Below are 26,898 nucleotides of genomic sequence, written 5' to 3'. Positions count from 1 at the left end.
GGAGAATGCAATACATACCAAAATTGTCAACAAAAAGGGAGCTGGAGATGCCCGGTGGGAGACAGGCCATAATAGGGTTAATGGCGACAGCAAAGAAGATGGCATTGAGGACAGAACCCTGATGCACACTTTTCCTGGATAAAGGTATCCAACAAGGCAGAATGCATATGCACCTTGAAAACTCAGTCTTTTAAAAATTCCTGACGGAGACAGGGCAGGAGGTCTCTCAAGTCACACGTGGAGAGTGTACAGAGGGTATGAGTCCTCCAGCAAGTGTTTTACGCGTTTTTCCAAATCAAGAAAACATGGCCACAGTCCAATATTTCCACAGAAAACCATTCATGACATGAGTTGACAAAGTGACAAAATGGTCAACTGCAGAATGGCGCACTCTAAATCCACATTGTGCAGTGGTTAGTAAATTATGATACTCGAGCCACCATACCAGCCAGGCAGAAATCTTAAGATCCATCACCTTGCAAATACAGCTGGTGAGAGAAATGAGATGATAGCTAGAAGGAAGGTGTTTGTTCTTACCGGCCTTGAATATGGGTATGGCGGTGGCTTCATGCCAATGCCTGGCAAATGTGCCCTCTGTTCACGTGCGATTATATGCATGAAGGAGAAAGTGCTGGCCCACAAGAGAAAGGTTCTGCAACATCTGAATGTGAACATTGCCTGGCCCTGGAGTTAAGGGTTGGCATGAAGTGAGACCATGATCTAGCTCCCTCATAAGAACAAGTAGCATAGTAGCACTCATGATTCTGAAAGAAGAACGGTATCACCCGAGTTGCCTTCACTCATTTACAATGGAGGAAGACATGATGATAGTGGGGGAGCTCGAAATCTCTGGATAATAGCGGCCCAAGGTACTGGAGATACCAACAGGGTTCACTATGAAATTACCTGCTGTAGTCATGCCGCAAATTGGGGAATGGGCCTTGGTCCCAGAGAGCCGTCTGAGGTTGGTCCACACAATGGAAGAGGGGGTGAAATTGTTAAAAGAACTAGTAAATGAAATTCAGCTAGCTTTTTTGCTATACCAAAGAATTTGACGACACTGCACAGACAACTGTTTATGACAAATGTGGTTCGCCTTCGTAGGATGTGCAAACTGTGTTGTGGCATGCCTCCACCCACCAAGGTACTGGGACATGGCACGGTAAAGAATTAGTGCGAGGAATGGAATGTTGCATGGCAGTAAGGGGAACGTGTGTAAGGTATTTGACTTTGTCATCACAGTTGGGAAAATCTTGTTCGATGAAGGTCGCCAGGGAGGAGTAAAGCCTCCAGTCAGCCTTAGAAATCTGCCATTTGGGTTTGCACATAGGTGGGGTAGGAGACAGCAAATTGATAGCACATGGAAAATGGTTGCTCAAGTGTGTGTCAGAGAATAGACCACTCGAGATGATGGGCAAGCTCGACAGTGCAGAAAGAGAGGTCCAAATGGGAATAGGTGTGCATGGAGTTTGAAAGGGACATGGGTGCTCCACTGTTACAGCAAATGAGGTGTAGCTGATTGAGAAAGTCAGCCAAGATGGCACCTCTTGGCCAGTTTCTGGGAGAGCCCCAAAGGGGATGGTGCATATTAAAGTCACTGAGCAGCAAAAATGGATGAGCGAGTTGACCAATAAGCTGGAGGAAATCTATCCTGGTGCCACCAAATGATGGAGGGATGTAGACAGTACGAAGAGAAAAGGTGAAGTGAGGAAAGAAAATGCAGACTGCAGATGGGTGTTCAGTGAGATGGTTTGACTATGATCATCATCCCAGATGAGCACCATGACTCCCCCATGAGATGGAATGCTGTCCTTGGTAGAAGGGTCAAATTAAACCAGAAAGAAAGAAATGCAAGAGGTCGAAACAGTCATGAGGATGCAATTTTGTTTCCTGGAGGCACAGAACAAGTGAGTGCTGCAATTTTAAGAACAGCTGTTATTCTTCCTTGTAGGATCTAAGGTCAAGAACATTCCATTGAAGGAGAGTCATGACGGGGAAAGGGGAGGAGGGAAAAAATGAGGGGGTGTCACCTTGGCAATTGCTGAGTGCCAGCCTTCGAAAACACTCTGCTACAGTGTGCAGAGGCTGGAGGATCCTGCTCCATGAGATCTACAGAGGTGTCAGTGTTCTCCCTCAGTTGGACTGCGGATTCCAAGGCAGAAAAACGATTGGCAGTGTGCATGGATGACATGGAGGTAGGGTGGGTGAGGGGTATCATGCAGCGACACTGCTGAAAAAGATTTTCCTAGTTGGCAAAGGAGGAGACCATTAATTTGTTTGATTCGTTGAAGTGTTTGCAGGTGGCAGATGAAGATTCAGATGTTTATTGGCTGGAGGGATGTAAAAAATCTTCGTGTGAGTATTCTTTGCATCATGTCCGACCTGCTGATTGTGTAGCAGGTCATTCTGCTGCCTGAGGGGAAAATTTGGTGGCTTATTGCACTGCTAGAGGAGAGAGAGATGGGAATGCTACCGTGACACTGGGCAATTTTGCAACCGTGTTACTGAATTTGAGGTTGCAAGTCTGTGTGGCCCACATCAACTAGTGTCATTGTCAACACAAAAATTTTAATCACCAGGAGGTGTGCCATGTGGGAGTTTCTTCCCTGAACAACTTATACCTAGTTTACTTTCAACAGTGTGGCTTGCTTTGTTTGTGAACTAGTTACCACTGAATTTCCTTTAATTGAATTTCTTGATGCTTGGCATATTTTGTATTTATTGCACACTAAAGGATATGTACTTCCACAAATATATGTAGCACTTGGGCAACAAACATTCAGTAACATGTGAACAAACTGCTTCAGTGAAACAAAAGTAAATACTAGCAAAGGTAATCATTTACAGACACTAGAAACCAGCACTGTTACCAACATATATAATGTATCGTAAGTATAATAACTGGAAACAGAAAGTTCACAGGTTTTTTTTTTTTTTCCTCTCGAAGTAATACTGGTTTCTGTAACAGAAATAAAGGGGGTATGGTGGCATACATGATTGTAACTTTAAAATTTGGTATATATAGGTCATTTTTCATTTGAAACCCTATGATTATATATAGGGAAAGACTATAGAATTTAATAAAGTCATTAAAAAAATCGATTTTTCCACCATTAATAAGTACCCTGTATCCTTAAGCAGCTAAAGAGGTCCATCTGGAGATGAGCCAGACATTTCTGGTGCTGCCTCTGTTTGGCATGCTTTTTGAATGTGTGCGCACTGTCATGGAACCAAGCAGGTGATCTGTGTCATGTTCAATTGTTGAAAATTGATCCACAACTTATTTTCACTATTGTCTTGATTGCGATACAGTAGTCTTTGAGCATCAGAGGTTCCACTTTTCTGGTCATTCCCAGTTCTTCAGAGAGAGACAGCCTGCCATTTCACTCTTTGCCATTTAAATTTGTTTGACCACAGTGGAAGCATCTGTTGCCACACACTTCCATCAAACCTGGCATGAACTGCTGCACTATTCATAATAATTTCATGTCGCTGATTGGCCTAGTGCAAGACTTTCAACTGGATGGCACTTCAGCAACATGCTTGTACCCAACATAGCCCAGTTAATCCAACAGAGGCAAGGAGACTTACAGAAGTTTAACATGGAACCTAAACCATGTGTCATTTCTGTTGATTGCTCATATCATTGAGATGTGAAGGCTAGGTTAAAACACAGACTGAAAAATCCATGGTCCAAATAAGATTATATCCCATGAACTCTCAATTTCCAGACACACACTTTATTGCTAGACCACTGTGCCTAATAATTACCACATGATACTCCACATTAGCAGTGGGCTACACCATTTTGTTTTGACTACTGCAGGGGCATACTATGGTTCTTTTGGTATGGTGATTTCAATATGTACTGGGACCAAGGACAGGCACGTGCTAAAACATGTACTATTAATTATTTAACTCAATTTTTTGAGGCAATAATTAAAACTTTATGACTAACTCTGATATGTTCATTGTACAGCCACTGACATACTCAGCTTTTGCTTCATTTAATAACTATAAGTGTGTGTTCTGGCAGTGGAGACAGCTCTGTCCCCATTTGATTGAACCTTAACTGAGGAGCACTTGACAACTCTTGAGACATGTGAGGGATGATAACTAACATGTAGTTTCAATTAGACCATAGTATTATTACATGAGGATGCTGTATGGGAATATTTCTCATATTTATGGTAGATCACAAAAACTATGGAACATTTAAAGAATACAAACAACAAAGAAAGAGAAACATGTTTATTATCCACCAAATTTGGCATGCAAATTATATACTTCTTGTCTTATAAACCACTAAAAGTTTGTTATTTGCTGAAAGAGAGAATTTATTTGCCTCAGTAGCTGCGCAGTATGTTTAACTACCAGATATTTCTGTGTAAGCAACGAGATTTTCATGTTACGAATGTGCTCATTCCTACTTGGGGCATATTTTTATACACAACTTGTTCCTGATTAATACAAACTTCCAAGATTTTTCAGTGGAAGAGAGCACTAATTTAAGAATATTTGAAAATACAAAAATTTAGCCAATGTTGAACAGACCCACTCGTGCTATCTACACCACAGAGCACACAAATTAGCAGATATTCAAAGTCTCCATTTATTTCCATATTCAACAGAATGCGTGTTAACTGTTTGCAACTCTAATAGACAAAGTATTCATTTTGTAACACTTGAAGCAACCTACATAATTTTAATACTTAAGCAACCAGTCCAATTCAATTTCATTCTCCCTAACAAAAAAATTACTGGAGAAAAGAAAGGGTTTATCATTTTAAGTTTTCTGTCACAGCTTTTTTCAGCCATAAATATTAGCAGCCACAGTACTGAATGTCTACATTTCCTTTAATTAAATTTCCTGTGTGACTAAATTCTTGCACAAACAGCACAAGAATTATTTTGTGCAAAATTCTTGTGACAAACTACAATGATACTGGATCATGTCACGAGTCAGTTAATTGATTCAGAGAGTGTTAATAGGGACTGCATTAACACCAAAATAAAAATTAGTTAAAATATTATATAGATACACCTGGATTTCTTTTACAAATGATTTAAATTAATATGAGTATGTAACTGATGTATTATTTGCTACCACATACCATTTTCTACAAATACTGCACCCAGCTTACCACTACGAAGGTATTACTTTGTCACATCCAGGGTGTCCCATGAGGAAGGGTCAGTATTCACGGATATGACAGGAACAATTATCCGGAGCAAAAAACTCTAGGAAACATGGACTCTTAAAATGCATACCTTAAGAGCTATGAGTTCTGCTTCAGCTTCAATACTATGGAACATATCTCTTCTACTGCAAGCTCTTTGCATTCCATATTTTGAGATGACGTAGTATGGACCAAAAACGAGGAAACTGTCCAGTAAACCTGGGCTCTGAAGTCCATATCTTAAGAGTTATGAGCACTTGTTCAGATTTGTGACTGCGAAAAAACACCTCCAGCAAACAAGTGTTCATAGCTTTTAATGTATGCATTTTACAGCCCACGTTTACTAGACTTTTTTCTTCTAATGATTGTTCCTGTTCTATCCCTGAATAATGACCATTACTCCTGGGACACCCAAAATAATAAACATTGTACCCATTAAGTAAAAAGATTATTCATCAATTTGTATCAAATGTGGTTTTGGAAAGCAGTTAAAGCAAATTTTTAGTCTTACTAATATAAAAAGCCTTAGATAACATTTACAAACCATCACATACTTTATGCCTCAGGAATACATAGATACAGAAGGCCATTCCCAGAAGAGAAATTGCGAAGAGAACCAATATAAACTTCACAGAATCTTGATAAAATTTAAACCCTATGGGTTTAGGGAACATGATGGATCGGATTAATTCGCCTTTTAGAGTAGAAAATCCTGTACGAACTACAAGAGCAGAAACCTGGAAAAAACACAAGAAGTACTTACACAACAACTAAAAGAAGCATGCACTCTCAATGCAAAATAATACAAGACTCCAAAATAATATACCACAAGGATAATTAAATTAAAAATAATAAATGAGCAAAACAAAAATAAAGTACAATTCAATAGATAAACATTTTTAAACTTCCACACATGAAAATCTCATGAACATATTTCTGAAATGGAAGGCGAAATGTCACAGTTTTCAAATGTTTTGCATCAAAAGTAATGTTCACTTGAGAGATATGTAAAATTATAAGGAGACTGACTGGCCAGTACTTACATTCATACCAATAATGGACACATCTAAAAGAAGGAAAAAACTATAGCTAGCTTTCAGAAATGTTAGTTCTTTCCTCAGGAAGGAAGCAGAAGTAGGTTTGGTAGGCCAAAAAGAAGGGAGGAGATTACTCAGACCACAGATTGAAAGGGACACACTGATGGTTAGAATGTAGGGAGTCAAAAATGAAGGGGGAGGTGTCAATGGGAGGAGGAGGAGGAGGAGGAGGAGGAGGAGTAGGAGGAGGACGAAAATAGTACATCGGTATGCGCTGAGCCAGCTTCAGACCAGAGATAAGGCAGAGTAAGAAGTAATGAAGTATCAAGAGGAAGAGAAATGAGACCCGGAATGAAGGGAGCAATTAAGAACTAGTAGAAAACCAGATAAGGAGACAGCAAGAAACTAAACACAAACATGCACATACACATGCAGGAGTGGGAGGATGGGGGAGGAGGGGGGAGGAGTGGGACAGAAGAGAGAATGGGGCAGAGAGGGAGAACAGGAAAGTGGGATAGTGGTGTGTGGGTGCGCGCGCGCGCACGTGTGTGTGTGTGTGTGTGTGTGTGTGTGTGTGTGTGTGTGTGTGTGTGTAACGAATAAAAGATGCTGTACACGAGACTAAGTCACAAGTAAAATGAAAAAGGAACTAAAAGGAAGGCACAGGAAAATGACACTAGCTAACCACTCATGTAAAATTTGGGTGAGCCAGTCACCCTGTGAACATGCTAAAACCATTGGAGTAAAATCTTGGTGAAAGCAATGGACAACTCACAAAACTTCAAAACTCTAATTACATTTGTTTGATCATTACAGAAAATAGATTGCAGATCCATCAGCAAATCAGCTGCAGCCCACTGGTTGGAAAATAAAATGCAGTGCAATAAAATTTAGTTCACAGTGATCTGTACGCCACAAGTGCCAGACATTAGTGGGTCCTGTCACTGGAGCAAGAAGTCATGCAGCAAGGGGCTGTGTTCTATGCAAAGATGAGTGATGAGAACCTCATCCCATCAACATGGCTGGAAGAAGGCATGCCACCTCCAAGCTGTAGGCTTTACTACATGCAGCTTCTTGTCTGTCACTTCCAGCCACTCATCCTCCCATCGACGCAAGACACTGGAGCTCAACAGTGAGATGGTAGCATGCAGGGGGATGGCACACTGGAATACCAGAGGATGAAGACACACCTCATTGGCTGCTAGATTCACTCTTTCATTCCCCACAATTTCCACATGCCCTGGTACCCAGCAGAAAGACACCTCCAACCCCACTTGTAGTTGGAGGATGGGGCATCCTGGACAGTCTGACCTTTATTTGCAAGGTACAAACGTGTCAGCAAGAGAAGAGCACTCAGAGAATCAGAAAAGACAAGAAATTTAACACTGGAAGGGAATCTTACCTGCTCCAGTGCCTGCAAGATCGCAAATAATTCTGCATCAAAGACAGTAAAGGCTCGAGGCAGTAGGACCTTGAAGACACAATCTGGGAAAACGACAGAGCAACCAACAAAACCTCGTTCCGACCCATACATAAAATGAGCTACACAGCTGTGGTGCTCGGATAAAATGTCACAATAAAAATGGAAGCAGGAGTGCAATGTCTCCTGTACCACACCAAATATAAAATCACTCTGGGCGTCTCCAGTAACCAGGCAGATGGTTCAAACCCTGGATTTAGGGTCGTACTTGCTCAACACCAAGTGATTCCAGCACATGCTGCACGCAGATCCCAAATGGCACTGTGACTCATGGACAGTTGGAGAAAAGAAGTTCCAGAGGTGGATGAACAACAGTATAGTGTGTGGGTGAGGAACTTATATGCCTGATGCATCATGAGGAGCTGCAACCGAATAGTGAGTGGCAGTTCCCTGGCCTCAACACAGAGGCTGGGTATGGAACTGGTCCTATAAGCACCCATGGCCAGCTGAATCCCCTCATGGTGGACAGCATCAATGATCTACAAATACGAAGGCCTCTTCAAATCCATACCATGCAGAAGTAGTCCAGCTGTGAACACACAAAAGCCCTATAAAACTGGAGGAGACATGCCCTGTCCACTCCCAAGACCTGTGGCTAAGGCACTTTAAGATATTCAGTGCCTTCAGGGTTCTGGCTTTCACATCTCTCAGGTGTGGCAACTATGACAATTTCAAGCCAGTAAAATCATCCACAAAGAAGGAGCACTCTACGGGACTTCTCACCATGGATGTGATACTGTCAACTATGGCAAAGAAGATAACACTTGAAACGCTGCCCTGAGGGATGCCATTCTCCTGTTGAAATGAAATGTCGTGTGATGAGGGCCTCCCGTCGGGTAGACCGTTCGCCTGGTGCAAGTCTTTCGATTTGGTGCCACTTCGGCGACTTGCGCGTCGATGGGGATGAAATGATGATGATTAGGACAACACAACACCCAGTCCCTGAGCGGAGAAAATCTCCGACCCAGCCGGGAATTGAACCCGGGCCCTTTGGATTGACAGTCTGTCGCGCTGACCACTCAGCTACCGGGGGCGGACATTCTCCTGCTCAAAGAGATCTGACGGAGTCACCAACTCAGGTCCTAAATAACCGCTGACACAGGAAAGGCCATATGTTGTTTTGCAAGAATACAGTGTCTCCTAGTAGTATCTTACACCTTACTGACATCAAAGATTATACCAATACAGGGATGTTTTTGTAGGAAAGACTGCTGAACAGCTGCCTCTAACAGGGTCAGGTTGTCAACAGTGGACTGAAATCTCTGGAATCCACAACAAGAGTGGCTAAGGAGTTGCCTGGTCTCTAACAACCAGACCAGACAATGGCGAACCATTTGCTCCACAGTCTTTCCTGCACAGCATGTTTAGGCAATACTACGATAACTACTGGGACGTGTGGTCCTTTCCTGCTTTCAGGAGAAAAATGAAAAGTGCCTCTCCACGAGCTGGGGAAGTTACCTGTCTGTCATGTAAGATTAAAACATTTTTAAGAATAATTTCCTTTGACGCTGCTGGCAAATGTCGAAGCATGCAGTACAGGATTTTGTCGCGACCAGGTGCAGTATCACGAGTCTCAGACAGGGCCGATTCCAGCTCCCACAGGTAGAAAAGATAGTTGTAAGTCTCAGAATTGTGGGATCTGAAGGCCGATTCTCCCCTTTGTACAGATGCATGGTAACGATGAAATGCAGGATCCTGGCTGGCATTGGCAGTGGTTTGTGCAAACTTCTCTGCCTGCGTCTGAGCTATATCCCTGGGTGCTATTTGGCGACATTTTAACCGTTGAAGAGCCGCACGCCTGTCCCAGATGGCTGAATGCCACTCATGTGTCCACCAAGGTACAGGATGCCTCTTATGACGACCTGAGGACTTTGGGATGAACAAGTCAGTAGCATGATGCATCACTTGCACGATGTGGTCTACCCACCCATGGATGCTGTTATGGTGTCCAAACACAGCCAATTGTCTGAACAGCATTCAGTTAGTCCTGTTGACCATCCATGTTGGTGACTTCACTTCAGGTAGTGCCCCATTCAATAGATGAATGAGGAGTGGGAAATGGTCACTGGAATGAATACTCTCAATGACCTCCCTCTGAACAGAATCTACGAGGGCGGGAGAGCAGAAAAAGAGGTCGATGGCTGAGAATGATCCAGTAGCAGTGCAGAAATGAGTGTGAGTAACTGTGTTGAGGATTCACAGCTCGTGATACAGCATGAGACCTCCAAATCCTGACCCCGACGGCAAGTAGAGGTCGAGTCCCACAAGACACGATGGGCACTGAAGTCCCCCCAATAAGAGAAATGGTCATGGGAGCAAGAGCCTCAGAGTCTATTGCATCTGGTTGACGTAGATACAGTGCGCAAGCAGTGATCCTCTGATACCCATGAATTTCGACAGCAACTGATTGCATGTCAGTAGCCAGGAGGTGGTCAGAGGAGTGATGCGCGTTGTTGACAAACACAGCAACCCGTCTCTTGGGTCTCTCCCCAGTCAGGTCATCCTTTCCGTGAAGGGCATAGCCCCATATCACAGGATTGCCAGCGGCTTTAAAATGTGTTTCTTATAAACACAGGCACAGGGGGTGTTCCTGCACTAGCAGTTTCAGTTCCTCTGCGTGTATCCTGAACCCATTACCACTCTACTGTAATATAAGAGCTATGTATCATGAGGGTTGCTTCTTTCACCCTGTCTTTCTGCTGAGGAGGAGTGCCCATAATGGGTGGGGGCTATGTCTTGGGGCAGATAATTGCCCCCATCCGACATCAAGCTCCATTAGCTCTACCAGAGTGTCAAGAGAGATGTCAGATAGTATAACATTGATATTGTCAGACTGTTTGGCTACCCAACTCCATCAGTGGGGGACACTTGGCCTTTGACTTTTTGCCCTGGGTAGGCTTTGGAGCCACAACAGGGGCAGCGGTAGTGGCAGCACTGGACGGCGGACCAGACTGAACCTTAGGGGGAGCAGGGAGCCCTGCAACATTAGCAACCACAGACACATCCGTTGTTTTGAGAGGAAGTGTAGCCTGTAAAGAAACTGTAGCAGCACAATTACACTGACAAAAACAGGTACTTGTGCTAACACTAGCTACCTCTGTGTAGCAGCATCAGGTTTCTGTACTGGCCGTTTAACAACTGACACAAAGCAGGTAGTGAATGTTCTGGGGGGGGGGCTGCATGGCCTTATAAATTTCCTTGGCCTCACCATAGGGGATCTGTTGTGTGGTTTTTATCTCCCGTGTCTTCCGTTCTTCAAGGAAGACACAGCAGTCCCTATTCTAGACAGGATGAGCCCCAGAACAATACACACACTTCGGAGGAGATGAACATCTGACTACTCCATGGGCAGACTTACCGCAAGTGGCTTCTCCCTTACATCCAAGTACAGTGTGCCCAAATTGATGGCATTTAAAACAGCGGATGGGACTGGGGACATAGGGCCACATGGCTATGTGAAGAAAACTTGCCTTAATATGCTCCAGGAGTTTTGTGCTATTAAAAGTGAGGCTTAACAAGTTGGATTTAATAATATTGCCTTCCACCTTTTTCATAACATTCTGCACACCTACAATGCCTTCTTGGGCCCATTCAACTTTCAGGTCTTCTTTGGGGATGCATACCACATCTGTGCAGGTTACAACACCTTTACTGTAATTTAATGTGGGATGGTATATTCCCCAAGGGTTTTGGCTTCTGCAGGTTTGTTACTTGTTGGGAACTTGATGTCTGCATCAACAATGTCCCATTTCATAACCACTTTACTGATTTTAAAGTACCTGCAGTCACCTCTTAACTCTTTTCAAAACTCCCCTCTTTCCATTTACTCAATAAAAATGTACTCTGGCCAGCAGCATGCATTCTGTTACAAACCCACTTAAATTCTTTAATGTCCCTGTGTCTGGAGGACTGGGTACATGAGCCCTCTCATTTGATTGGGTGTTAGTACCTACGAGTGGCTCACCCAGTCCGCTGGGAGGTGGAAGAGAAGACTACGAAGGATCCATCTTGGTTCCATGAGCAGCTAAGGAAATGAAAGTCCACCCAGACAGAGCCCTACATGCCTAGGCAAGCCTTGTAAAACTGAGGTGCAGCAGGTTCCTCAGAGGTTGCCTGCTAACTGCTCCACCTCAACAGCCATGCATCTCATCAGCACAGAGCACACCTTGAGATGAAGGGTTTCCTCCCTCACCCCCCCCCCCCCCCTCCATCCTTATGATCAATGCGGTCATGCCAAGATGCCTGTTCCATATGACACACAATGTTCCACTGCCGTGCCCTACAGTGGTCGCTGAAGCATGCTCAGAGGTTATGCTGACAAGGGTCTCTGGTGGTGCTTACCAGTCCCCAGCTCAGGAACCCTGGGATTACTAACCCTGTACCCAGCAAATGAATGATAAGCTTGAGGGTGACAGGGGGTGGGAGATTTATTTTTACTTCTCACTCTGTCCTCCTGTCATCTCTCAACTGAAGCACTTACTAATGTACTATTTTTGGCCTACTACTCTCTCTGACACAATCTCCCCACCCCTTTTCTCATATTTGTCTCCCCTCGTCCTCACAAGACGTACGTCCTTCTCAACCTGAGGCATGAGTGATGATCTCCTCCTTTCCAACTGCCACCAATTACTGCCATTCTTCCACCCATCCCCTTTTCTTCCCTGAGGAATGCAGTCACATTCTGAAGGCTAGGTAGTTTTTTTCCTTCGTGTACTTTATGAAGTCCACCACCTTCATCAGTACAATAACTGAGATGCTAAAATAAAGCACAGTATGACTCAGCATAACTGGTCAGTTGGCATCAATAGGCACCTATGATGATCGTATGACAAATTTCAGCTGTTTGACCATTTAGTATCAACAGTTTAACCATATCAAATTTACTTTCCAGAAGTCCAGGTAGACAATTTAGAATATCCTAAGTAATGGAATACATACAATGAGACAGTAGTGAAGACCATACAACGAGTTGCATGTAGTCAGTTAAAGAAATCACACAAAATTTATTCAGATTATTTCAGAAAAGTGGGGGGAGGACAGATAATTTTAGTTCTAAGAGCAAGGATTGAGAAACAGATTTAAATGTGTGAAGTCACAATCAATCATTTTGGACTTTAGTAACAATTAAAACAAGTCCCATGAAACCAGGCCATAATGGATGGAGTCAATATTTATCGTTATCTAGTAGTTAAAGTTATCTACTTAAGCCATTCTCAAGTGAGATGTAAATGGAACATGGACACCTACATGGTTAACAGGAAAAATACATTGCATGACAGAAAAAGTTAAGCACCCAAGCGACACAGTCAGGCGTTAATGTAACTTTCTATATTTACATACCATGGGCAGTTAGGAAATGACTTGCAGTTTCAGTTCTCTGTAACAAGTAGAGCTGCAACCAGTGTACACAGGTGTTATTCATGTTTGGTGGTGTTAACTGACACGGTTTGGTATATACTCCAAAAGAAATGCACACAATTTTTTTTAAAAATCCATCTTTGATTCTACATGTTTGAAAGTTTTACAGTGTGTGCATACATCCTTTAGGAACAATATTTTCATTTCTTCACATAATTTCCCTCTCTCTCAACTGCCTTACGCCATCTTGGAACCAGTGCCTGTATACCCGCACGGTAAAATTCTGGACCAACCTGTTGGAGCCACTGTTTGGCAGCCTGCACAAGGGAGTCATCATCTTCAAACCTTGTTCCATGAAGAGTGTCTTTCAGTTTCCCAAAGCGATGAGTCACATGGAGTCAGGTCAGGACTGTAAGGCGGGTGTTTCAGTGTTGTCCATCCGAATTTTGTGATCGCTACCATGGTTTTTTTGACAGACATATGGTCGTACATTATCGTGCAGCAACAAAACATCCTGTTTTTGCCAATGTGGTCGAACACGACTCAGTCGAGATTGAAGTTTCTTCAGTGTCATCACATATGCATCAGAATTTATGGTGGTTCCACTTGGAATGATGTCCACAAGCAAGAGTCCTTCAGAATCGAAAAACACCATAGCCATAACTTTTCCAGCAGAAGGTGTGGTTTTGAATCTTTCTCCTGGGTCAATTTGCATGCCACCACTCCATTGATTGCCTCTTCATTTCTAGTGAAAAATGATGGAGCCATGTTTCATCACCTGTCACGATTCATCCAAGAAATTCACTCCACCATTTTCATACTGGTCCAAAAGTTCACTACATACCATTTTCTTTGTTTCTTTGTGAGCCACTGTCAACATTCTGGGAACCCATCTGGCACAAACCTTTTTTTAATGCCAACACTTTCAGTATTCTGCAAACACTTCCTTCCCCTATCCCAACATAGCATGACAATTCGTTCACTGTGATGCGATCTGTGTCAGCAATCACCAATTCGTTAACACTCAGCACTACCCCAGATGACCATTTGTGAGTATGGCAGCAACCTGTGGAGATGTCCCATTCTTCCAATGTTTTGGAGAGGCATAGTGGTTTTACTGTTGGTGTCATGGTGCGAGGGGGCATTGGATGTGACTTCAAGTCATGGCTGGTTGTTATTGAAGAACTTGACGTTACAAAAGTATAGCACAGACATCCTGCATCCTCGTGTGACAGTATTGTGGGAAAATTCTTCAATAGGACAGTGCTTGTACACACAAGGCACATTTCTCTGGTAACTGCGTTATGCTGAAGTACTCCTGTAGCCAGCAAGATTCTCAGATTTGCTCTCAATATAAAACACGTGGGACCAGCTCAGATGTCAACTCCGTTCCTGTGCCAGTATCCACAATATCAATAACCTGTTAGAACAATTGTGCACTAGCTTGCCTCAGGAGAATATACATTCACTTTACGACACCCTCCCAAACCAAATCAGTGGATGCACCCAGGCCAGAGAAGGGTTCAATGCTCTGTTGATAAATGGGCTCATATTGCCAACCCCTTTGTAAATCTGACTAAAGTTTGTAATAACTGCAATAACATCAAGTACCATCTCAAGCTGTGAGGCTTCATTTCATTTTTTCTCTCTTTGTGGGTGCTTCACTTTTTTGTCAAGCACTGCATTACAAGCGAGTAATCTGTATGGCTCTGATGGTAGAATAGCTGGTGTTACCTTATGTGCTGTAGTAAGAAGTATATTCCACAATTACATGTCCCAACAAACAATCATTACTCATTCTCACAGAGCATTTTTAGTTATACGTGACAATATGGAAGACAGAACAATGGTGTATCAGAACTGACAGAAAAAGTTCATTCCACAAATGACTTGCTTGGCTATTCAGAGACGATACCATTAATTCTACACAGTGGAAAGACAGAAAGACAAGATCAACCTCATTTGCACTAGCAATAGCAAGACTGAAAGGAAATGAATTTCAGAAAGTTGTACATAGCCAGGCTAGCCTACTGCAGATCTGAGATGGCACCAAAATGCTCTTTTATTTAAGATAAGGGAGATGGAACATTAAGAGCTCTCTGAGAACATCAACAATACTTTTGTTTACTTGTTCTCTGCATTTCTAACCATGATTGTATCACTAGTTCATCAGCTCTACTTTATGTAAGACATAATAAGGATTGATAAATCGGCAGAAATGATGATCAATGAATCCTATCCTATGTGGGTTAAATCTGAGATCACCAACGCTTGTCAACACTGCCTTTTCAAGAATCACCAGGATATCACTTCACCAGTATTCAACATGTTGACACTACTCAGGTGGCTGTTGTATCACCAAGAATCAGCTTACACAGAGGCATTTGATTTACTATTGCCTAAAACAAGTTGCAGTCTGAAATTGGGATCAGTTCAGAGGAGGTGACGATTTTAATTCTTATGGCTAGAGTTACCTAGAACATCCTCTGAGAAATTAAAAACCTGGGACCAATTGCAAATACAGTGATTACAGACACTTACACCATCACATAACAATAATTAAACAGTCATAAATGTACATCTTATTTCCCCCTCACACAGTTCATTCTTTGAGAGAAGGTGATATGAACTTATCCTTAACGAAGATTACATGGTGCCCAGAATATACCCTTGTGGGGATATATTGCTTGGTGAAGGCAGTCAGGAGAAAGAAAGTGGATTGCTGGAATTTACTTCAGAGTGACACTTTAGTGCTTTACAGAAATTTTATTTTATGATTTTACCAATGTTGAAAAAGACCATAAAAGCAGCATTTGGAGATTAATTGTGAATCTTGTTAAGATTTGGTGCTTGTGCTTGTATTCTGAGAGGTTTCCCAGTGTTCTTGCAAAAGTGAAAAATGTGAACTAAAAAGCAAGACAAATCAGACAGCTGTTACAGAAAAACACACCAAAACAAAATGACTTTAAAGAATTGGTAGAAAAAATTTGAAAGGAATCTCAGAATGGTAACTATTTAGCTTTTGGTTGGTGGTTGTGGACAGTTACCGATTCCATCATATGGCTCGGGTTCAAAGCCCAGGAAAAGAATTATAAGGTGATTGGTGACACGAGTCATTATGAAAAGAGGGGCAAGTTCTCGGCCAGCACATGGGCTGTCTGTCCTTAATATAGAGGACTTACTCATGCAAAATGGGTCTTAGTGATATTCTTCAACCACATATTTGCTCTCCCCCCCCCCTTTGCCTCTACACCTATCCTATGACTTCCACATTGCTGGCAATGGGTTATACACAATACTGGTGACTACTTTGAAGGTCGGTAAAACTTTGAAACACGTATCTATTTTGTACAAGCTGTAAATAAATAGTTGTCACTATTAAAGTTCCAACCCTCGTATATGTACAGACATAAAAAAAAGATTACAGTTTCAGAAAACTTGGATGATTTATTAGAGAGAAAGAGCTTCACAAATTGAGCAAGTCAATAACATGTTGTCCAATATCTGGCCCTTGTGCAAGCAGTTATTCGGCTTGGCATTGCTGATGGAATTATTGTATGTCCTCTTGAGGGATATTGTGCCAAATCCTGTCCAATTGGCACATTAGATCATCAAAATCCCAGGATGGTTGGAGGGTCCTGCCCATAGTCCTCCAAACATTCTCAATTGGGGAGAGATCTGGCAACCTTGTTGGCCAAGATAGGGCTTGGCAAGCACTAAGACAAGCAATAGATATTCTTGCCGTGCACAGCAGATGTTATCTTGCTGAAATATAAGCTCAGGATGGCTTGCCATGAGGAGCAACAAAACGGGGTGTAGAATGTCGATGTACCACTGTGCTGCAAGACTGCTACAGATGACAACCAAAGCAGTCCTGATATGAAAAGAAATGGCACCCCAGGCTATCACTCCTGGTTGTCACACTGTAAGGCTGGAAACAGTCATGCTGGTATCCCATCACTGCCTGAGATGTCTCAGAAATGCCTTTGCTGGTCATCGGGGCTCAATTCAAAGCAGTTCGCATCACTGCAGACAGTTCTTCTCTAGTCAATTAGATCCCAAGTTTCAAGACTTTTTGCAGGTGACACAGTTCTCTATAGTGAAGGATTGTCTGAAAGAAGCTGCACAAGTATTCAGTTAGAGATAATGATATGATTTTAAAGTGCTGCAAAGATTGGCAACTTTCTTCCAATGTTTAGGAATGTAAAACTGTTCACTTCACAAGATGAAAAAACATAGTGGCTCACAACAACAACATCAATGAGTCACAGCTGGAAGCAGTCAACTTATACAAATACCTGGGTGTAACACTTTGTTGGGATATGAAATGGAATGATCATGTAAAGCCAACCATAGGTAAAGCAGTTGTTAGACTTTAGTTCCTTGGTAGAATCCTATGGAAATGCAATCAGTCTATGAAGATCATTTACAAATCACTCATGTGACAAGTTGTAGAGTACTTGTTTGTATTGCCAGTAATATGTAACCACAAAAAAACAAATTTCATTCATAATGTCATTTAATGAGTGATGCCACTAGGTGGGAATTTTAGGTGTTGGTTCTTGGAGCACTGTTCAGGATTTCAGAAACAAATTCCTTGGTGAGTACTCTTCAAAAGGTGTCCAAAAGAACAGATACCATCTTCACATAGATAAGGCTTACCGGCCAATGATCTTCTTCAGTGCAGATGCACTCACATAGCCATAACTCTTACGGTAATCAGTAGACTGACCACCACAAGTCATGAGTATGGTGAGCAAGGACACTACAAATGTAGCGTGTGGACAGTGCATTGGAAATGTGGATCTCACAGGGAGCATGCCAGAGATAAGTTCCTGCAGTCGCACTATCCTGTGTGTCCTCGATGGCTTGGTCGGATAGAGCGTCTGCCATATGAGCAGGAGATCCCGGGTTCGATCCCGGTCAGGGCACATATTTTCAACTGTCCCCATTGGTATTTATCAATTCCTGTATGCAACTAATGGTCTGGATTTCATTTTAATTTGAATATCTAGTGAGCTTATCATGGATTCTGAATGTGAATTAATCTGGGTGAAGTTGAGCATCAAAGGTAGGACAAAAATGATAACCAGACGTTTTTACAGACCACCTGTATCGGAAGCAGTAGTGGCAGATCACTTCAGAGGGAACTTTCAGAATTTTGTGATTAAGTTTCCTGATCATGCTGTTTTCTAGTTACTTGTAGTTCACATGAAAGTATACCAGGCCCATCAAAACTGCCACAGCCATTGAAGTTCCAGAGGTATGCAAGAAGTCTGGACTATACAGAAAAAAAACCCTTGATGTATCTTTATACCTCTCTGTCACCACTACCAAAGAAGATGCGGTGGTAGACACCGATATTCTTGGATTGTGGAAATGTTCAAACGTGTGTGAAATCTTATGGGACTTAACTGCTAAGGTCATCAGTCCCTAAGCTTACACACTACTTACCCTAAATTATCCTAAGGACAAACACACACACCCATGCCCGAGGGAGGACTCTGACCACCTCTGGGACCAGCCGCACAGTCTATGACTGCAGCGCCTTAGACCGCTCGGCTAATCCTGTGCGGCTTCGATTGTGGAAAGAACATGAAATGACAATACCATCTCTGGTACATGTAGCTAAGAGAATACTGTACATTCCAGCCTCAAGTGGATGTAAAGAACTTCAGTGCTGCAAGTTTGGTTGTTACCGAACGTCGCACTCGTCTGGACACTAATGTCGTTTATGATATTTTATTGGTTCTAGTAACAATGATCTGTTAAATACTTCTCATCTAAATTCATTGATGGCGATACTATTCAGATGTTAAGTAACTACAAGAGGGGCATTGTGCATCACGGAGAGGTTTACTTCCTCCCACATGTCTCATAAAATGACCACAATGATAAGATTTGAGAAATCAGAGCTAATACAGGGGCTTACTGACAGTCATTCTTTCCATGTGCCATTGGCAAATGGATCTGGGGAAGGGAAGGGGGGCTCAGTGGTACCAGAAGTACCCTGTCACATGCACCTGTTGGTGGCTTGGACGGGAAGGGGGGTACTGATGTAGATGTAGCTGCAGATGTTCTTTCAAGAGTTTAAACAATAACACAGACACCAAAATACTTATAATGAAGATACAACACAAACTCTTGTACTCTGCACATCCAACATTACCATCACTCCCAAGACGCAACCGGCATGTTTGTCAAGTTCCTTGAGCGAGTGGATAGATTATTAGCTAGCCATCATCTGAACAAGCCAATGTGGAGAGAAATTTTCAAATTTGAGCACAGCAAGGTCGGCAGTCATGTGGTGGCCTCGATACACAATTAGGCATACATCAAGATCAGACTGTTAGAAGATGAAGTGAAGGAGGCAATGACTTCCAAAACAGGAATTGACATCAAGATTATACAGCTTTAAAATAAATCTTGTCTCAGTTGTATGTTGACAGAAGACTTCAATTAGTAATGTCCCACAGTTAACTAAGGACTCCTATAGTAATGTTACATCTAACACATCAGAGGTAGGAGACAATACTGTTAGCAACACTACAGTGCACAGACATAATGTAATAGGACAGCACTGCATGGAGAGGGCTGCACCAAATGTAAGCTTGACAAACTTAAAAGTTTTGAATAGTGAGTAGAGCAAGCAGAAAAGCCAAAGGGATCTGGTAGACAACGAAACAAGCATTGAAAGTTGCAACAACAACAATAACTTTAAGTGTGTAATACCATAGAGACCTGGAGATGACAAAGAGCATTCAGCAGTAATTAAGAACATTGAATGCGGCCCGATGATGAAGTATTACCCGTGCAGCGGACTACTTGTGCACTGCACATTGGGTTTCCTTAGGCTAGGTGGTAATTTGAGATACTCTGATGAACACTCACCAGTCGATATGCAAATAGTGAAACCAGACTGAATTCACAATGAATGCACTTCAACTGTCAAAATTTTATTAGTTAACTGTTGAAGTATTCATTACAAAGTTCCCAAATTTACTGCCCTCCAGGAAAGTTCTCGCAGTCAAATTATTCTTGTGACAGAGAGCTGGCTGAAACCCGAAATTGAAAGTTCCGAGATATTTTGTGAGTCATGGAACATATATCGGAAAGGCAGATTATATGCCACAGGAGGCAGAGTGTTCATAGCAGATAAAAAAAATATTTTCACTATTGAGGACAATAGTGAAGTTATCTGGTCACGTATAACATGCCTAGATGAAATCGAGTTAATTGCTGGATGCTTTTACCCGCCATGTGATTCTGTTGTGACAGTTCTAGTGTCATTTAAAGCAAATTTACAGTCAGTAGTGCAAAAAATCACCAGATCATGCAATACTAGTTGGAGGCAACTTTAACCTACCAAGTATAGACTGGGATACCTACGGATTTAATTACAGTGGATACAAATAGACAATCTTTCAAAGTACTTATGAATACATTCTCCAAAAACTGTCTTGGGCAGCTAGTTCGGCAGTCCACACATGATGGAAATACACTACTGGGTTTTAAAATTACTACACCAAGAAGAAATGCAGATGATAAATGGGTATTCATTGGACAAATGTATTATACTAGAACTGACACGTGATTACACTTTCACGCAATACCCAGAACAACCACCTCTGGCCGTAATAATGGCCTTGATACGCCTGGGCATTGAGTCAAACAGAGCTTGGATGGCATGTACAGGTACAGCTGCCCATGCAGCTTCAACATGATACCACAGTTCATCAAGAGTAGTGACTGGCGCATTGTGATGAGTCAGTTTCTCGGCCACCATTGACCAGACGTTTTCAATTGGTGAGAGATCTGGAGAATGTGCTGGCCAGGGCAGCAGTCGAACATTTTCTGTATCCAGAAAGGCCCGTACAGGACCTGCAACATGCGGTTGTGCATTATACTGCTGATATGTAGGGTTTTGCAGGGATCGAATGAGGGGTAGAGCCACAGGTCGTAACACATCTGAAATGTAACATCCACTGTTCAAAGTGCCATCAATGCGAACAAGAGGTGACCGAGACGTGTAACCAATGGCACCCCATACCATCATGCTGGGTGATGACGAATACATGCTTCTAATGTGCGTTCACCGTGATGTCGCCAAACACAGATGTGACCATCATGACGCTGTAAACAGAACCTAGATTCATCTGAACAAATGACGTTTTGCCATTCGTGCTCCCAGGTTTGTCATTGAGGACATCATCACAGGTGCTCCTGTCTGATGTAGCGTCAAGGGTAAGTGCAGCCATGGTCTCCGAGCTGATAGTCCATGCTGCTGCAAATGTCATTGAACTGTTCATGCAGATGGTTTTTGTCTTGCAAACATCCCCATCTGTTGACCTAGGGATCGAGACATGGCTGCACGATCCATTACAGCCATGCAGATAAGATGTGTCATCTCAACTGCTAGTGATACGATGCCATTGGGATCCAGCACAGCATTCTATATTACCCTCCTGAACCCACTGATTCCATATTCTGCTAACAGTCATTGGATCTCGACCAATGCAAGCAGCAATGTCGCGATATGATAAACCGCAATTGCGATAGGCTACAATCTGACCTTTATCAAAGTCAGAAACGTGATGGTACGCATTTCTCCTCCTTACACGAGGCATCACAACAACATTTCACTGGGCAACGTCAGTCAACTGCTGTTTGTGTATGAAAAATCGGTTGGAAACTTTCCTCATGTCAGCACGTTTTGTGTGTCACCACCAGCGCCAACCTTGTGTGAATGCTCTGAAAAGCTAATCATTTGCATATCACAGCATCTTCTTCCTGTCAGTTAAATTTAGTGTCTGTAGCACGTCATCTTCGTGGTGTAGCAATTTTAATGGCCAGTAGTGTATCTTACACCTTGTAGCTACAAACAGACTGGACCTTACTGATCACATCAGCATAAAGAGGGAGATTAATTACGATGGTATCGTAGCAACTAAGGTTACGAAAGTTAATAAAACAGTCAAGAAGGCTGGAAGAATGGTTCTGTTAGAAGAGTAGATATGCAGTAGTTAGACAATGAACTGACATCATTTAATTCCAATATGACAGACACAGGAATTATGGGCAAATTTTAAAAAGATTGTACACCGTGTTCTAGAGAAATATGTGCAATTAAGGACAGAAAATACCTATCTTTGTTTAACTATGAAATTCAGAAAATGTTGAGGAAGCAAAGGCTGTTGTGCTCTCGGTTCAAAAGAGAATGCACAAATGATGACAGGCAAAGGTCACTGGGGATTTGTGCATTGGTGGAAAGATCTATGCATAAAACCAACAACAACAACAATAATAATAATAACAACAACAACCACCACCACAACTTAGCAAAAGATATGGCTGAGAGACTGAGAAAATTCTGTGTCTATGTACAGTTGATAAGTGGATCTAAGACTTCCATCAAGTCACTTATTGACCTGTCTAGTGTTGCACACTGCAAGATAGCAAAACAAAAGCCTAAGTTTTAAATTTCATCTTTAAGAAACCATTCATGCAGTAGAATTGTACAAGCAAACTGTCATTTGACCATCACATAGTCTTGGCTCTGAGCACTATGGGACTTAACTGCTGTGGCCATCAGTCCCCTAAAACTTAGAACTACTTAAACCTAACTAACCTAAGGACATCAAACACATCCATGCCCGAGGCAGGATTCAGACCTGCGACCGTAGCGGTCAACCGGTTCTAGACTGTAGCGCCTAGAACTGCACAGTCACTCCGACCAGCACACAGTCCTGTATGAATGAAATAGTAATAAGCATCACTGGTGAAGAGAAACAGCTGAAGGAGTTGAAAAAAAGTTGCCAGGTATGGATGGAACCTTAATTCAGTTTTACAATGAGTATTCTATGGCATTGGCCACTAAATTAGCTTGCTTTTACAGTAAATCTCTCACCCTGGACAAAGTCCCAAGTGATTGGAAAAAAAAGGCAGGTGACCTTTGCATATAATACAGGTAACAGAATGGACCCGCAAAATTACAGACCAATGTCCTTAACATTGGTTTGCTGCAGATCTGTAGAACATATTCACAGTTCAAATGTAATGAACTTCTGTGAGATCAAAAAGCTTAGAAAGCATTGCTCGTGGGAAACTCTGCATGGCGTTTTCTGACATGACATAATGTCAACTATAGATGGATGGTGTAGATGAAAGGCAAAAGGCAGATCCCATATTTCTAGATTTCCAAAATGCAGTTGACACAGTGCCCCTCTGCTGAGCATTAACAAAGGTTGTGCTCGATGATTAGTGTTTAAACTCGAGGCCATCATCAGGAGTGTCCCAGGGTAGTGAGATAGGACTGCTGTTATTTTCTATATACGTAAATGATCTGGTAGACAGGCTGGGCAGCAGTCTGGTTGTTTGCTGCGGATGCAATGGTGTATGGGAAGGTGTCCAAGTTGAGCGACTAGGAGCATACAAGATAACGGACAAAATTTTTAGTAGGTGTGATGAATGGCATATAGCTCTAAAATTAGAAAAATGCATGTTAATGCAGATGAGTAGGAGAAACAAACCGATAATGCTTGGATACAGTATTAGTGTCTCCTGCTCGAAAGTCATATCATTTAAATATCACGGCGTAATTTTGCAAACTGATACGAACTTTAATGAGTGTGTGGAGGCTGAGGTAGGGAAGGTGAATGGTCAACTTCAGTTAATTGGGAGAATTTTTGGAAAGTGTGGTTCATCTGTGAAGGAGACCACACATATAGGACACTAGTGCAACTCATTGTTGAGTACTGTTTGAGTGTTTTGGAACTGCATCAGATCAGATTAAAGGAAGACACTGAAGCAATTCAGAGTTGGGCTGCTAAATTTGTTACTGGCAGGTTCAAACAAAACACAAGAATTATAGGAATGTTTTGGTAACTAACAGAAATCCCTTGGTTCAAGGTGACATACTTTTTGAGCAACATTACAGAGAAAATTAAGAGAACTGGCATTTGAATCTGATTGCAGAATGATTCTGCTGCCACCAACGTACATTTCACTTAAGGAGCACCAATATAGGATGCAAGAAACCAACACTCAAAGAGGCATATAGAAAGTTGTGTTTCCCTTGGTCTACTTGTGATCACAACAAGAAAGGCAATGACTAGTAGTGGTAGAATGAGATTTTCACTCTGCAGCGGAGTGTGCGCTGATATGAAACTTCCTGGCAGATTAAAACTGTGTGCCCGACCGAGACTCGAACTCGGGACCTTTGCCTTTCGCGGGCAAGTGCTCTACCAACTGAGCTACCGAAGCACGACTCACGCCCGGTACTCACAGCTTTCTCATTCTGGAAACATCCCCCAGGCTGTGGCTAAGCCATGTCTCCGCAATATCCTTTCTTTCAGGAGTGCTAGTTCTGCATGTCTCGCAGGAGAGCTTCTGTAAAGTTTGGAAGGTAGGAGACGAGGTACTGGCAGAAGTAAAGCTGTGAGTACCGGGCGTGAGTCGTGCTTCGGTAGCTCAGTTGGTAGAGCACTTGCCCGCGAAAGGCAAAGGTCCCGAGTTCGAGTCTCGGTCGGGCACACAGTTTTAATCTGCCAGGAAGTTTCACTAGTAGTGGTACTCCCCCACAGTATAAGATATGTAAGTAGATGTAGATCAAAAGCAGCAGTCCAGGAGTAGGCAGAAAATGGTGCACACATTTAAAATGTAATTGCATCACTAAAGAAAGGACATGGTTAGCCTACAAACATGGACATGGTTAGCTTACAAACAAGCATGCTACCTTGGCCTCCAGATTCTTTGAAGGGCACTGCATATATAGTGAACCTGGCCGACAGCTTACCGTCCACCTATACTGTGCAGCAGTACTATGCCACCATTCTAAGTGCAGTATGTGTGTCTGATTCATTGGGCAGGTGTTATCTGTTTCCACACCACTTCTGTAATGCATTTACGTGAGCCACAGCTACTATTTGTTCACATTTTGAAACTCAAGTCAACTGAAAATGAGCATGAGAGCCAATTAACTATGATCAGTGAACCCAGTGATTGCAATTTGTAACTGAGTAAGTGCTCAAATAATGCAGCAGTTTGGCACAGTATATATAAAAGTCTCAAGTGGCAGTAACAACAGCACAAAATCAGGTTTCTTTTACTAAGAGTTGTGTGGTAGTTTGATGTGTTCCATGCCTACCCTTAAATCGTGTAGCACTGTATCAGAAAGGGGGGCACCTCTCTGGCACCATTACTGACTGCGATAGCTTCCTTGCTCTGGTGCTCGCATTTACAGGGTATCTCATTTATCCTGACCACCCTAAATAACTGTTTGTCCAGATGAAAATTACAAAATGTTTCAAGTAAATGTTCTTTAGCCATCAGGGGGACATCAATCAGCATGATTGCCTTCGTTGTAGCTTTGTTTTTTACAAAGATATGAACTGCAGTATGTCCATTTTTAAATGACGCTCTTTATTTTTTATTTAGTAATTCATTTTCTCTCCTAAAGAACTATTCAAAAATGTATCGCAGAGTACCATTCACTGAAACACAGCATTATTAATTACGTAACAAGACATTGAAGTTGACTCTCCCAGTGCTTAGTGCAGGTACTCAGGATAACGCAACACATCCACGTGCTGATGTTGGCAGCGGACAAATGTAAACATAAGTAGAATGTACACCCTTTATTCAGTCAACCATTATCAGTTGAGTTGTGTGAACAGAATGTGCACCAATGAAGAGAAGGTAAAAATGCTACTCATCTATGGGGAATGTAAGTTAGCAGAACAGTAATTGCAATACTGTTTTCTTATGTATGGGTACAGTTAGTACAGTAGTTTAGTCCTTTTAAATACTGTTGTTTAGTGTAGGCATACAGTAAAGGCTGTCCTTCATACAAACTGCATCGAAGTAACGTTTCTTTTATTGTTGTTGTTGAAGGTAGGCGAAACACTACGCAGGCGGCGGAACTGTACAGAGCAATATCCTGATAAGAACCCACCTTCCCCACAGATGTTTTCTTGTAACTTCCTGGCAGATTAAAACTGTGCGCCAAACCAAGACTCGAATTCGGGCCCTTTGCCTCTTGCGGACAAGTGCTCTACCAAGGGGACGAGATACTCACAGAAGTGAAGCTGTGAGGGCGGGGCGTGAGTCGTGCTTGGGTAGCCCAGTTGGTAGAACACGAGACTGGCATCCCTAAAACCAGTGTACATCATATTCTTACATATCACCAGTTCCATGCTTACCATGCACACCTACATCAAGAATTGCATGGGAATGATTTCCAGAATCATGTACAGTTCTGTCAGTGGGCACAGCAGCAAATCCTCGCCAACCCGAACTACTTCTCCACTGTTCTATTTACCGATGAATGTTCCTTCTCAAATAAAGGACAGATAAATAAAAGGAACATGCATTATTGGTCCAGCAACAATCCACAATGGTTTACACAGGTGTAACATCAGCGTCAATGGAGAGTTAACGTCTGGTGAGGGATGCCTGGTACTAAAATTATTGGCCCTTATTTCATCCAGGGTAGTCTAAACGGGACAGTGTATGCCAACTTCCTCAGACAAACTCTTCCTCCTCTTCTGGATGAAGTGCTGCCAAGAACCAGAATGCTTATGTCGTATCAACACGATGGATGTCCCCATCACATAATGCCTTAAGTGCACGTTGTGTTCTGAACCGAAGGTATCCTGCCAGATGGATTGGTTGAGGAGGAAGTTACTTGGCCTGCTAGGTCTCCTGATTTAAATACCGTGGACTTTTTTCTGTGGGGATGCATTAAAGACGTTGTCTATCACAATATTCCAACAACTCCAGAGGACATGCAGGAATGTATTGTGCTTCCTTGTAATTCTCTTCAGCAGGCAACACTGGAAGCAGT

General features: G+C 42.4%; 1 protein-coding gene across 2 annotated transcripts in view; it reads right to left on the bottom strand.

Annotated features, from left to right (window-relative positions):
- The window catches only part of LOC126298720 (polyamine-transporting ATPase 13A3-like), a 218,197-nt gene that overhangs the window by 98,999 nt on the left and 92,300 nt on the right, over window positions 1–26,898 (bottom strand). The window contains exon 7 of one of the 2 annotated variants that reach the window (XM_049990146.1): window positions 5,735–5,917. The exons of the other annotated variant lie outside the window; for it this stretch is intronic. Coding sequence (XP_049846103.1) covers window positions 5,735–5,917 — 183 coding nt within the window. The remainder of the gene's footprint in view (window positions 1–5,734; window positions 5,918–26,898) is intronic. 2 annotated transcript variants of the gene reach the window in all.

This window comes from Schistocerca gregaria, chromosome X (genome assembly GCF_023897955.1).
Source record: "Schistocerca gregaria isolate iqSchGreg1 chromosome X, iqSchGreg1.2, whole genome shotgun sequence".
NCBI classification, from domain to species: domain Eukaryota; kingdom Metazoa; phylum Arthropoda; class Insecta; order Orthoptera; family Acrididae; genus Schistocerca; species Schistocerca gregaria.
The sequence above is the reverse complement of the archived record's forward strand: the minus strand, read 5'-3'. Positions and strand labels throughout refer to the sequence as shown.